Raw genomic sequence first — 13,600 nt, forward strand, 5'->3', positions numbered from 1 at the left:
CCCCCCCCACTCTCCCCAATTAAACCTGTGTCATGTATTTTAAATGTTTTAAAATTGTAACATATTTAATATATGTTTAACTTTTGTCTATTTCTATTCATAGGTTTTAAATGTATGTGTTTTAAATTGTGTAATGCCGCCTTGAGAGGCCCAGCAGTGGGCAAAAGGTGGAAATAATAATAATAATAATAATAATAATAATAATAATAATAATAATAATAATAATAATAATAATAATTTAGTCAGGGCCACTTGGCAGAATCCCATACAAAGAGGGGTGGCCTTGTGGCCCTCCAGATGTTGTCAGCCCCACCCAGCATGGCCTCTGGTCAGGCGTGATAGGTATTGTAGTCCAACAACTTCTGGAGAGCTACCCATTTCCCACCCCCTGCTGTCAGACACAGGGAGTTGTTATGACATCCTGTGAGGAGACGGGCATCTGGCCACTACTGAAGTGTCACATAGCACAGCAGGGATTAGGCTTAGCTACCACAGTGTGGCCTTCTCCAAGGAGCTCGAATGACACTGGTCCAATATTCTCACTCTCTCCCTCCACCCTCACTTCGTTGTACATGAAAACTATATTTTGCTGTGGTGTGCAAGTCAGTCAAGCTGTGGTTAGCACAAGCCACGAGTTGCCCGAGACCACCGTTGGAAACTATGCTTTGAAGTTGGTTTCCAGTTCTGGATAGGAAGCAACCTACGGTTTACAGCAACCATTGATTCAGGTTTGCAAGCTATACTTATCGCAACCTAAGTTAGTGTGGGAGAGAAATCAAAATACATGGAAGGGGAGGGGAGCATGGGAGCTTGAGTCATGGCCCCATTGGCCAAACTGTGGTCTGACCATTACACCAGAACTGGGCTTGTGGCACAGAGTGCATGCTGACGTGAAACATTTGTTCCCAGTTCCAGTTAAATTGAATCCACTGCATTCCTCTAATGCAGCGGTTCTCAACCTGTGGGTCAGGACCCCTTTGGGGGTCGAATGACCCTTTCACAGGGGTCGCCTAAGACCATCGGAGAACACATATTTCCGATGGTCTTCGGAAACTGTATTGACTGAACTATGTCATGTATCATCTTTTGTATTATTAAAGCTACTGTTATGTATTATTTTCATTAGCAAACCATCCCATGACAATGGATCGTGTAGAGAAGAACGAAAATAATTTTATGGTTGGGGGTCACCACAACATGAGGAACTGTATTAAAGGGTCGCGGCATTAGGAAGGTTGAGAACCACTGCTCTGATGTATCTGTGCTGGTACTCCTCACTACCACACACACACACTACCACCATTATGGGATTTCTGAGACTGGTGGATAAATCCTGTGGGAATAGGAGCACAACTTCAGCATGCTAGAAGCAAAGTTAAAAACCCACTAAAGTGACCCTGAAAGTAAGAAGGCCACTGAAAATTGTCCAGGGTCTTTTTTTCTATTATTATTATTATTATTATTATTATTATTATTATTATTATTATTATTATTTCTTCTATACTGCCCCATAACCGAAGCTCTCTGAGCAGTTTACAAAAGATTAAAGCATTAAACATTATAAATCGATATACAAAATTTAAAAGCCTAAAAACAGACAACATACAAACACAACATCCATTTAAAAATAACTTCTAGTGAATGTAGAGCAGCCTTCCCCAACCTGTTGCTCTCCAGATGTGTTTCACTGCACCTTCCGTCATCCCCTGGCCAGTGTGGAACTCACCTGGAGGCCACCAGGCTGGAGAATGCAGAACGCAGAGCAAGAGTTTTTGTAAGGTGTGGGATTTGGCAGCTTCAGCTGAGTCTTCTGTCTCCTGTTCCTTCAGTCCACTTTCAACACTGACCTGTCGTGCGCCAGTATCTTACAACATCCTTCAAGGGGAGCCCTGCTGGATCAGACCAAAGGCCCATCTTGGGAGCATCCCACTTCCCACGGCAAGGCAAACTGGATACGTTCAGGATGTCCCCAAGGATGGTCTTTCATCCCTTGCTCTGGATTCTGCTGCTCGCATGTGTTCAAGGACGTCTGCAACTGACCAAGGGTTTATTTTTATTTTTTGTTTCTCTTCTTCTTTCCAGGGTAGCTTTGTAGCCTGCATGACGGCCATTTTGAGGCAAATGGAAGATTCCCATTATAACCACTACATCAGCACTTTCAAAACCAGACAAGACCTTATTGTAAGTCTGCTTAAACTTTAAGGTGGGGTTGGGAAGGGGGGAGAAGGGATTAGGGAGCGCCTCCCTCCCTACATTCTGGGTCTCTGATCTTGTCTTTCGCTGCGTGTCACCATGGTCAGAGGGTGCGTAGATGGTGCCATTCTGGAAGGGCTGGGAAACCAGCGGGGGTTGGCTGAGTGCATCGTCGCAAGGATCGCAGATTGTATTTCATTTTAAGTCAGGTTTCTAGTCCTTTGTGATTGTTGTGTAAATATGCTTGAAAGTTTTAGGGTAAGAATGGATAAAATGTCAGAAGGTGGATGGGGCTTTGGTACCCAGCGTAGGGAGGGGTCATAGCTCCTCCTGTCTGTGAGCACAGAACCTCTTTCAGCTCAAGTTCCATTTTGGAGAAGTTTCAGGGGCCATATTTCAGTGATGGGTTGGATATTATGTTGCCTCTATACAAATCTATGGTGTGACCACACTTAGAATATTGCGTACAGTTCTGGTCACCGCACCTAAAAAAAGATATTAATGAGCTTGAAAAAGTGCAGAAAAGTGCAACTAACACGATCAAGGGGCTGCAGGACCTCCGCTATGAGGGAAGGTTGCAACAGCAAGGGCTGTTTAGCTTGGGGGAAAGGAGGCCAAGGGGAGACATGATAGAGGGACACAGAATTATGCACGGTGTGGAGAATGTGGATGGGGAGACATTTTCCTCCCTCTCCCATAATACTAGAACCTGGGGTCATTCCATGAAGCTGATTGGCGGGAGATTGACAGATAAAAGGAAGGACTTCTTCACACCATGCATAGTTATACTGTGAAATTTGCTACCACAAGACGTAGTGATGGCACCAATTTGGATGGCTTTAAAAGGAGGTTGGATAAATTCCTGGAGAAGAAGGCTATCAATGGCTACTAGTCTTGATGGCTATGGGCTACCTCCAGTATCAGAGGCTGTAAGCCTATATACACCAGTTGCAGGGGAACATGGGTGGGAGGCTGGTTGGCCACTGTGTGAACAGAGTGCTGGACTAGATGGACCTTTGGTCCATCCACCATATAGTCACTCTTTGGGGGAAGGGGGTGTTCCCAGGGGAAGGGGGATTGGTCATCTTGCAGGGCAGATTGTACCTCAGGCCTGAGTACTACTCTCCTGGCATAAGGACTCTCCCTCTCCCTCCTCCCAGATTTTTCTGTTCCTTCAAGATAGCATGAATTCAGCCATTGGCTAGTTCAGGGCCTGAGTAACCATGGAAAAATCCATCAGCACAGGGCAGGATGACAGTTTGGAGACTGGCATGTGTTTAGTTCGCTCTGGAAAAAAGAAAAGAGTGGTGTAATGTCTCTTCCCTCCATGGAGGACTGCCAAGAGCATTGCAGGCTTTGACTTTATTTGGTCTGATGGGAAGTTGGCGATTTTGATCCGTCAGCCTTCGCTTCCAGAAATGCAGATGTGTGTTTATTACTACAAGAGCATGTGGCCCGTTTACAACTCAATCCCCAGGCCGCTCAAGAAAGATCTTCAGCTCTGTCTTTTGAAGTTTTTCGTTTCAGAATTTCCAACCCAAATCAGGTTACTCAAAAGCTCCTTCAGTGTGGATTATCTTAGCGAACGGTGCAGAAAGTTAGCTTTGGAAGGACTTAAAGCTTCTGGGTAGAGTTTTATGCAGCCATTTAGACAGAGATCTCATGACTTTGATCACCTCACCACCCCACCCCGGTTGGCTGTACAAGTTGGCTGCAATTTCTGGGTGCATCCTCCAATCGGGCATTCTTTACATCTCCCTTATAATCATGCTTTAATATTTTAGCCAGTTTAAAAATGGCTTGACCCCATTTCCTTTCCACAGATCATTTGATGGTTTCCTGGTTTTGGTGCAGTTTTTTTCGCCGTTCTAAAAAAGTTGAAACATCTCTCTAGAGGCTTAGTTACTGACAGTCATAGAATCATAGAATAGTGGAGTTGGAAGGGGCCTATAAGGCTATTGAGTCCTACCCCCTGCTCAGTACAGGAATCCACCTTAATGAATACCTGATAGTCCAGCTGCATCTTAAATGCCTCTAGGGTGGGAGAGCCCACAACCTTCCTAGGTCATTGGTTCCATTGTCATACTGCTCTAACAGTCAGGAAGTTTTTCCTGATGTCTAGCTGGAATCTGGCTTCCTTTAACTTGAGTCCTTTATTCTGTGTCCTGCACTCTGGGATGATCGAGAAGAGTTCCTGGCCCTCTTCTGTGTGACAACCTTTCAAGTACCTGAAGAGTGTGTTCATGTCTCTAAGGGTGTGATCTTTCTTATACTATTTATTCCCAGCATTTATATCCAACCTTCCTCTGATTAGCCATCTGCCAAAGCTGAACTGAGAACCAAGAGTTCATATAATCATAGAATAGTAGAGTTGGAAGAGGCCTATAAGGCCATCGAGTCCAGCCTCCTGCTCAATGCTAGAATCCACCTTAAAGCATCCCTAACAGATGGCTGCCTAGCTGCATCTTGAAGGCCTCTAGTGTGAGAGAACCCATGACCTCCCTAGGGAAAAGAGGGAGGAAAATTGGGATCGAGATAAAGAGGGAGGGGGGTTGAAATCTTTGGCACCAGTGGAACCTACCATTACAGTCTAACATCAGCTTTGGGTTGGGGTTATTTTCATGCAATAGGGTTGTTTCTCCCACCCCATGCAAGATGGCCTCACTCCTGCTTGGCCGAGAATAAAACATGTGCACTTCAAACGCTTACATGCCTTTAACGTGACAGTTTAGCCCTAACCTTCACTTCTCCGGGCTAATCCAACCAGAAATGTGGACGTTGTCCGAGAACTGTGGACATCAGTCAAAACTACCCAGAACTCTAACAGAGCTATTCAGGGTGCTGAAACCAGTTTGGGTCTAGAGTTCAGCACTTTGGATAGCTCCTGTGGAATTTTAGTTGGTTCTGATCGAAACCCTGAATGGATTCACGGCCCCAGTGAAATTGGAGCCACCAGCCTCCACTGCATTTCAGTATACTCGGACTATGGATAGAAAAGAGTATGTCTCCGGGGGAGGATGGCAAATTTTACTTCCTCCATAATAAAGTCACAGGAGCAGAAAGACTGGTTCCCCCATGGAGCTTAAGCACGATAAACATGGCAGTCAAATCAATACTCCCACTGTCTCCTTTTGAATTTCCTTGGGAAAGATGAATTTCTGAATCAAATAAATAAACATTCCCTTGTGACCTTTGCAGTCCAGACATGGTTGCTGCCTTGCAGCTTTGGGTTAACGTGATTAAGCCGTTAATTCTGATCTTCGCGGTGCCATCTGTCAGCGAGAATCGTATCCTTCAAGCCTTGATCTGATAAGGCTTGGAAGCAATTTCTGTAGTAAGCAGCCGTGCCCATTTCTCTTTCTGAAATGTTCCAGTACGGACAGTACAGCTACGATCCCTGCTGCACAGTCCACAAAGTGTGACCTTTTTCCTGGGGCTCTCATCATCTTGCTTTGTCTTGGGTGCTGCTACCTCTCTTATTCTTATGCCCACAAGAGCAGATCCAGTAAGAGCCGTTGTCCTGTATATTTCGGCTTCCATGAACATTTGCCCACGTTTGCACTGAATGACAACTCCAGTTTTTTGTTTGCTTAAATACTGCATTGCCATCGCTCCCCCTGCAGTGGAAGTCAGTTGCAAACCAGGGGTAGAGACAAGCCAGAGGGGGGTGGAGGGGGATGATCTCACGATATGATGATCACGAGATCCTCCCCCTCAGTCTACATGTGGTGCGCGACGTCCCAAGAGGACGGAGGACATCGCGCCTGCCATTTTGGGTTTTTTGTTTTGAAGATGAGCGCAGGAGCGCTCAAGCGCAAAGGTAAGTCTTTTTTTTTAAAAAAAAATAATACTCCCACTGCCCCCCCCATCCCCGATGGGCACAGAGCTCCTGAGGAGCGCCACACCCTGTGCCCAGGTCCCGGCTCCTTGCGGTTACTCACGAGGAGCTGGGATGAAAACGTGATGCCCAGCCACACGTCCTGCGGTCTCGGGATCATCCCAAGACCGCGGGAAAAGTCAGGGTTAAAGGGTAGGGCGATATCCTGGAAAAGGGAGGGCTCATCCCTCCCTGCTCTCAGGATCCCTTGTGCGTCACGTGGATGCCCAGGGACGATCAGGATGATCCCCGGGATATCGCCCCGTCTAGACATGCCCAGAGTTTGAACACATGGTTTAACTTTGGTTTCACGCAGCGTTTATTTCTGGGTTCCAACTTTGCTCATGTTCCTCCACCAAGTGGAACCTGCAGGTGGGCTGTGATCATAGGCCTCTCTTTTCCTTGATGACCTGGCGTGGTGCTTGCGTATGTGCACGCACAACAAAGGGCCTGTTCGGACAACGCTTCAGGCTCTGTGGTTAGCGAAACTGGTTCTCTGGGGTTAGTGCTAACCAGAAGCCGGGCTGTTGAACACAACACTTTAAACCACAGTTAGAGCCACTCACCCTGCTGCAGACTGTGGTTAGTGAATGAGCAGAATTTAGCAAAACGTATCGCACAAGACACCCTGAACACTGCTGCTTAACCAACAGCCTTAATCAGCAGGATTTAAGGTGTCTTCTGAACATGCACAAAGAGATGTGGAGTGGGATGTAGAACAGGGTTGGACATTCTCGTAGGACTTCTCGTACTACAAACGAGAAGGATCTTGGAATTGTTGTAGATTGCAAGCTGAATATGAGCCAACAGTGCGATATGGCTGCAAGAAAGGCAAATGCTATTTTGGGCTGCATTAATAGAAGTATAGCTTCCAAATCACGTGAGGTACTGGTTCCTCTCTATTCGGCCCTGGCTAGGCCTCATCTAGAGTATTGTGTCCAGTTCTGGGCTCCACAATTCAAGAAGGACGCATACAAGCTGGAGCGTGTTCAGAGGAGGGCAACCAGGATGATCAGGGGTCTGGAAACAAAGCCCTATGAAGAGAGACTGAAAGAACTGGGCATGTTTAGCCTGGAGAAGAGAAGATTGAGGGGAGACATGATAGCACTCTTCAAATACTTAAAAGGTTGTCACACAGAGGAGGGCCAGGATCTCTTCTCAATCCTCCCAGAGTGCAGGACACGGAATAACGGGCTCAAGTTAAAGGAAGCCAGATTCCGGCTGGACATCAGGAAAAACGTCCTGACTGTTAGAGCAGTGCGACGGTGGAATCAGCTACCTAGGGAGGTTGTGGGCTCTCCCACACTAGAGGCCTTCAAGAGGCAGCTGGACAAGCCTCTGTCGGGGATGCTTTAGGGTGGATTCCTGCATTGAGCAGGGGGTTGGACTCGATGGCCTTGTAGGTCCCTTCCAACTCTGCTATTCTATGATTCTATGATTCTAAGAATTTCCGGAGGATCCCTTGTATGACTAAACCTTCTCTACACTTTAAAATCAATCCTAATTCTCCTTACGCATCACACTTTCCCAATGTAGATGTTTGGCTCTGCAGAATAAGGAGAGCATTGACCAGCAGACATTTGGGGACAACAGATAGGAAAGAGGCGATTTTTTTCTAGGTCTTACTCAGCACAAGAAACTTGGGGATTTACTAAAAGAGACGCAGGTTTCATCCTTTTCATGGGTCCGGTGTTTTGATTGCACCAGGAGGAATGTGTTGGAACACAACGGCTCAGTTCAATGTAGTAGAGTAACCCTCATAAATGTGTAGCATTTGGCAGTGTTGGGGTGTGAAAGGAGCACCTCCCTTTTTTATAGGCGCTCTGTTTTACTGCCTTGCTCAGGATTCTGAAAAGATCTACATGGAGGTTTTCCTCTGATGTCTTTGTGTCTAGAATGACGTGGCAAGACAGCCTGCTTTCTGTCTCATGGTTTATTTCAGAGTTCCATTGACAGTTTTTTACTGGTTGCCTCCCCAGCACTGTAAGATTCACTCTTTCCTCCTGGCGTGAAATCAGTTTTGTTGGCATTGTGAGACTTATTACCTTTTTCATGCTGTCATGTCCCAACTTGCTATGGGCAGTGTATCGGGTCCAATCCCTGGCTGATCTGTCAGTAGTTCCAGGCACTTCCCAAGGGAAACATTATTATTATTATTATTAATAATAATAATAATAATATATTTGTTACCTGCCTCTCCCTCTGGATCGAGGCGGGGTACAACACAAATTATTATTATTATTATTATTATTATTATTATTATTATTATTATTTATATAGCACCATCAATGTACATGGTGTTGTACAGAGTAAAACAGTAAATAGCAAGACTCTGCCGCATAGGCTTACAATCTAATAAAATCATAGTACAACAATGAGGAGGGGAAGAGAATGCAAACAGGCACAGGGTAGGGTAAGCAGGCACAGGGTAGGGTAAAACTAACAGTATAAAGTCTGCACAACATCAAGTTTTAAAAGCTTTAGGAAAAAGAAAAGTTTTTAGTTGAGCTTTAAAAGCTGCGATTGAAGTTGTAGTTCTCAAATGTTCTGGAAGAGCGTTCCAGGCGTAAGGGGCAGCAGAAGAAAATGGACGGAGCCGAGCAAGGGAAGTAGAGGCCCTTGGGCAGGCGAGAAGCATGGCATCAGAGGAGCGAAGAGCACGAGCAGGGCAATAGTGTGAGATGAGAGAGGAGAGATAGGAAGGAGCTAGACCGTGAAAAGCTTTGAAGGTTAACAGGTTAAACACCATAACATACATATAATTGATGAAAACATATAAAACTAATACATTATTAAAAGCAGCACATTATTAAAAGGCATTTTAAAATTCAACTGAGTAGGCCTGCTGGGAGAGATCAGTCTATATGGCTGTCTTAAATTCTGGAAGACTGTTAAGTTTACAAATCTCTCCCGGCAGGCCATTCCACTATCTGGGAGCAGCAGAAGAGGTTAAAGGAACAATGCAGATGGTTCTGTGGTATATCAGTTGCAATTTCAGCCTTTCTGAGCATTCAACGACCGGTGCAAACCTAGAAGATACAGGAACAGCGCCTTTTTAAAAAATTGATCTTTGCTTTCATGTTACCGTAAACTTCTTTTGAGAGTTTGCTTATACTTGAAAAGCAGCATATTATTGTTTGAAATCCATAACATACAAAGAAATAGTGTCCTATGTATTCCCGCAATCTGTGTCCCCCTAGATGTATTGGACTACAATAACCATCAACCCCAGCAAGCACATCTCGAGGTGCACAGATTAGGAAATGCTACTTTATATTAATAGTGAACTCCTTCCCTGAGTGAGCAGCCCATGCGCAAAAAGGGGACGTTCTCTCCAAGCTTGGGGGTACTTTAAGGTTTGCAGAAGAAACCTCCCCCCACCAAAGAAAAACAATTAGGTGAAAATACCTCAAAACAGCCTGATGAGAATTGAGCAAGTGCGTTACCCACAGAATGTTGATCATTGAGAGGGAAAATGTCAGAAAACTGGAGGGGAAGTAGATGTAAGGGAATGGTATGTCATGGGAAAGGGCATGGCTGGCTGGAACCCTGAACAGGAGCAAAATGTTGCAGGTCTCAATTGTAATACTAATAATTCAGAGGTGAGACCATGTCAGGGCCTTTTTGGTTGTAGCACCCAGTTTCTGGAACACTCTCACCAGGGATGGGGCTTCACCTGGTGATGAGTCTGATGTATTTTGGGTGCCAGGTGAGGTTGTTGTTGTTGTTGTTTTGCCCAGCTCTTTTGGATGTTGGATTTTTATGCCATGTTTTTAAACTGCTGCTTTTTCTGTATTAAATACATGAAGTCGTTTCCGTGAGACACCACACCTTTTAGGACAATATCCTCCCAATTAAACCAGGGCCCTTTCTACACCTAAGGGTTATCCCAGGCAAATGGAGGGATCGTCCCTGCCGGCTTCCGGGATCCCCTGTGTGGCATTTGAATATGCAGGGATGATCCTGGAACGATCCCAGGGGAAAAGGCAGGTGTAGAAACAGCCCAGGAGGTTAAAATACAAACCCAAATCTATAAACACCAGGCAAAATCAACAGTATAAATAGATTGTTCAGAAAAGGCCAAACAAATTATGTTTTTAGAGGCTGTTTGAAAGCAGCCAGGGAGCTGACCAAGGCTGCAGAGGAGGGCATTTCAGAGTTTTGGAGCCAGCACCAAAAAGACTTTGCCCTTTCTTGCTGCCAACTGAATCTTTCCTGATGGACCAGAGAGGAGAGTCACCTGGGCAGGTTTGCATGGGTGTAGGTCAACTTTCCCCAACCTGGTGCCCTCCAGATGGTTCGACCGTTGGCCATGCTGGCTGGGACTGATGGGAGTTGAAGTCCAAAACATCTAGAGGGCGCCAAGTTGGGGAAGGCTAGCATAGGGAGCCCTTCACATAACTTCCTGCTGTTTCATGTTGTCTTTCTGCACATTTGCAGTACAATCTTAAGACATGTCAGTTCAGAAATAAGCCTCATTGAGTTCAATGGGTCTTATTCCAAGGTAAGTGTGCGTAGGATTGCAACCATATTGTGGTTTGTTATGTTTGCTTATCAATGCAGTGACGTTTGCTTATAAATCCAACTTTGGATTTATAAATGTGTACATAGAGGACGCAGAGGTATCCTGTATCTCCACCATGTGTCCCTCCGCCCATCATAGTGACAGGCATTTTGCTAGTGCACCAAGGAATTCACTTACGGTGATTTATTTAGGAGTGCAAGGTATCATCTCTGGAATAAACTCTATTGACCTGTAGTATTTATTTATTTATTTATTTATTTATTTTATTACATTTATATACCGCCCCACAGCCGAAGCTCTCTGGGCGGTTTACAACAATTAAAAATAGTAAACTTTAAAAGTATACAAAAATTTAAAAAACAAAAAAATAGTATAAAACAACATGTTATTTCCTAGGTTTACTCAGGTTTCCTTGGAATGTACAAGGTTGGTGAGGATTGTATAAGAAGAGCCCTGCTGGATCAGACCAAGGGTCCATCTAGTCCAGCATTCTATTCACACAGTGGCCAACCAGCAGTTGACCAGGAACCCACAAGCAGGACATAAGTTTCTAATTCTGATTTATTTATTTTTACATTTCTATCCCACCTTTTTTTCTTCTTGCAAGGAACTCAAGGTATCTTACGTAGTTTCTTCTTCGTGGTCTCTGTGCATCACACTATGGGCTCTGCGCTGGCGCTGAGCTCTGCTTCGGAAAGTCTTCTCCAGCTGAGAACCGTTATAATTTTTGGTGGGAACCCCTCCCCCACCGTCCACCGCGCATGCCTGCGGCTGTTCCCGCCTTCCCCTCAGTTCCTTTGCGACCGCCTTAGCTGGTGCTTCGCAGAGAGTTCTTCTCCGTTCTTACTCGCAAATTGAGTAGCTGAGATTATTTCCTTCTTACCGTTTTTTCCTCTTCTTCTTCTTCCTCCTCGTTATTCAATCTCTTCCTAAATATATATATATATATATATATATATATATATATATATATTATCTTTCTCCTCCCTCTATTTTTCTGTGTATAGTATTTGTATGGCCCTTAAGGCCCCGTTCCGCAAGTGCGTCCACTGTGCTAGCAAACTCCCTGCAGCGGACGGACATTCTCTTTGCGTGTTGTGCCTCGGCGAGACACACATCGTTGAGACCTGCCATCACTGTCAGTCCTTTTCGAGACAAACAAGAAGGCAACGCGCCGACAAACCGAAAACCGTAACATCCGCTTCGACGCAACCATCGATGTCGACGGAACCCTCGACATCGACAGGCCGCTCCGAACTCCCAACATCGATGCAATCAAGGACCGTGTCGACAGCGAAAAAAATCATCAAAAAAGCAAAACACATCAAACCACTGTCTGAGACTCGTATTAAGAAAAAGAAGAGAACTAAGACACCAGCAGATCAACCTATGACTGCTATAGAGAGTTCCAACCCGGCAGACCCCCCGGCAGTTGAACTTCTCTCGACAACGTCGGAAGGCGAGATCAGAGAACCGCCAACCCCGACACAACAATTAGGGACGTCCCTAGCCACGAGGAATCCTATCGCTATCGCTGAGCCTGTGCAGGGTCCCTCACAGTCAGCAATACAAACCAGTCCTCGACCCAGCCCGCAACCAAGATCGAGAGATACTGGCGTGATACATTCACGACATGAAGATTGTGATCCATATAGACGGTCTCAATCACGATACCGATCTCCACCAGCCTACAGGGATGACTATTCAACTAGACATTACTACTCATACCACAGCAGATCTAGATCCCCACACTGGGAATGGGAACATTGCTCTGAATACTCATACCCACCGTCGACACGGCATTATGAACAATATTACGATAGGCGTCATGATTACCGAGAACGTGACAGACATTACCCTACACACCCTCAACCATCAGAAACTGCTACAGCACGCGCAGCACCTACCCAAACAACATCTCGTAGTGAGCAACCTGCTTCCATATCGAGACCACCCTCGGCTGAGGAATACGACTCTGATTCATCATCACAGTCAACAGCACCACCCTCTCTTCCTTCCCCTGATGAAAATCTGGGACCCAAAGAGCGCGCATCACCCTCAGAGGAGATGGGATCTTTCGCAGAACAAATCCTACGAATGGCACAGGCACTAGGAGTGGATGTGCAGCAACAACAAGAGCAAATCCAAGACCTGATATTCAAACCCATATTTACAGAGGCTTCAGCTCCAGTGGAGATACCATTTGCACCTACACTTCTACATGCAATCAAACAGACATGGGTCTCCCCTTCACTAATGACTCCAACCTCCCGACGGTTAGAGTCGATGTACAAGGTACAAAAGAAGGATGTGGATTTTCTCTTCTCACACCCACGCCCCAACTCGGTTATTGTAGAATCCTCGCATTCGAGGTCCCAGAAACATCACTCCTCTCCCGTGGATAAGGAAGGACGGAGACTTGACTTCATGGGTAGGAGATCATACTCCGCAGCCGCCCTGGGCCTGAGAATCACTAACTACCAGGCTCTCATGGCCCGGTATCAGCTCTTCCTGTGGGACAAAATTGGTTCCTTATGTGGCTACTTACCGGAAGACCACAGGGAGTTAGCTCACGTATTCCAATCTGAAGCATCACGACTAGCAAAGCTACAAATTAATACTACCTGGCATCAAACTGACTGCTACGCCAAACTAATGATGGGAGCAGTGGCACTCAGATGCCACGCCTGGCTTAGATCAGCAGAAATGGCCCCCGAATCACGGTCACGTATAGAAGAATTACCATTTGATGGCAATGGCTTATTTAACGCCACAACGGACGAAAAAATGGACACTGTCCAAAAGGCTAGAAATAATGCAAAAAAACTAGGAATTGGGCAACAGAATCAACAGTTTCAATCTCAAAAACCACGGAAGTGGTTTCGTCAATATCAGCCATACCAACAAAGACCTTCAACAGATAAGGCTCAACCAAGATTCCAAACATGGCAATCGTTCCAAAGGAAACCATACTCATCCAGCCGCTTCCGTCCCCAACAGAAAAC

At 45.6% G+C, this 13,600-nt stretch overlaps 2 protein-coding genes across 2 annotated transcripts in view; one reads left to right on the forward strand and one right to left on the reverse strand.

Annotated features, from left to right (window-relative positions):
• DOCK5 (dedicator of cytokinesis 5) overlaps positions 1-13,600 on the forward strand; it is a 175,900-nt gene that overhangs the window by 119,214 nt on the left and 43,086 nt on the right. Inside the window, exon 28 of the mRNA XM_063139247.1 lies at positions 2,083-2,181. Coding sequence (XP_062995317.1) covers positions 2,083-2,181 — 99 coding nt within the window. The remainder of the gene's footprint in view (positions 1-2,082; positions 2,182-13,600) is intronic.
• The window catches only part of KCTD9 (potassium channel tetramerization domain containing 9), a 145,157-nt gene that overhangs the window by 34,340 nt on the left and 97,217 nt on the right, over positions 1-13,600 (reverse strand). The window lies entirely within an intron of this gene.

The sequence above is a fragment of the Elgaria multicarinata genome, chromosome 12, assembly GCF_023053635.1.
Source record: "Elgaria multicarinata webbii isolate HBS135686 ecotype San Diego chromosome 12, rElgMul1.1.pri, whole genome shotgun sequence".
NCBI classification, from domain to species: domain Eukaryota; kingdom Metazoa; phylum Chordata; class Lepidosauria; order Squamata; family Anguidae; genus Elgaria; species Elgaria multicarinata.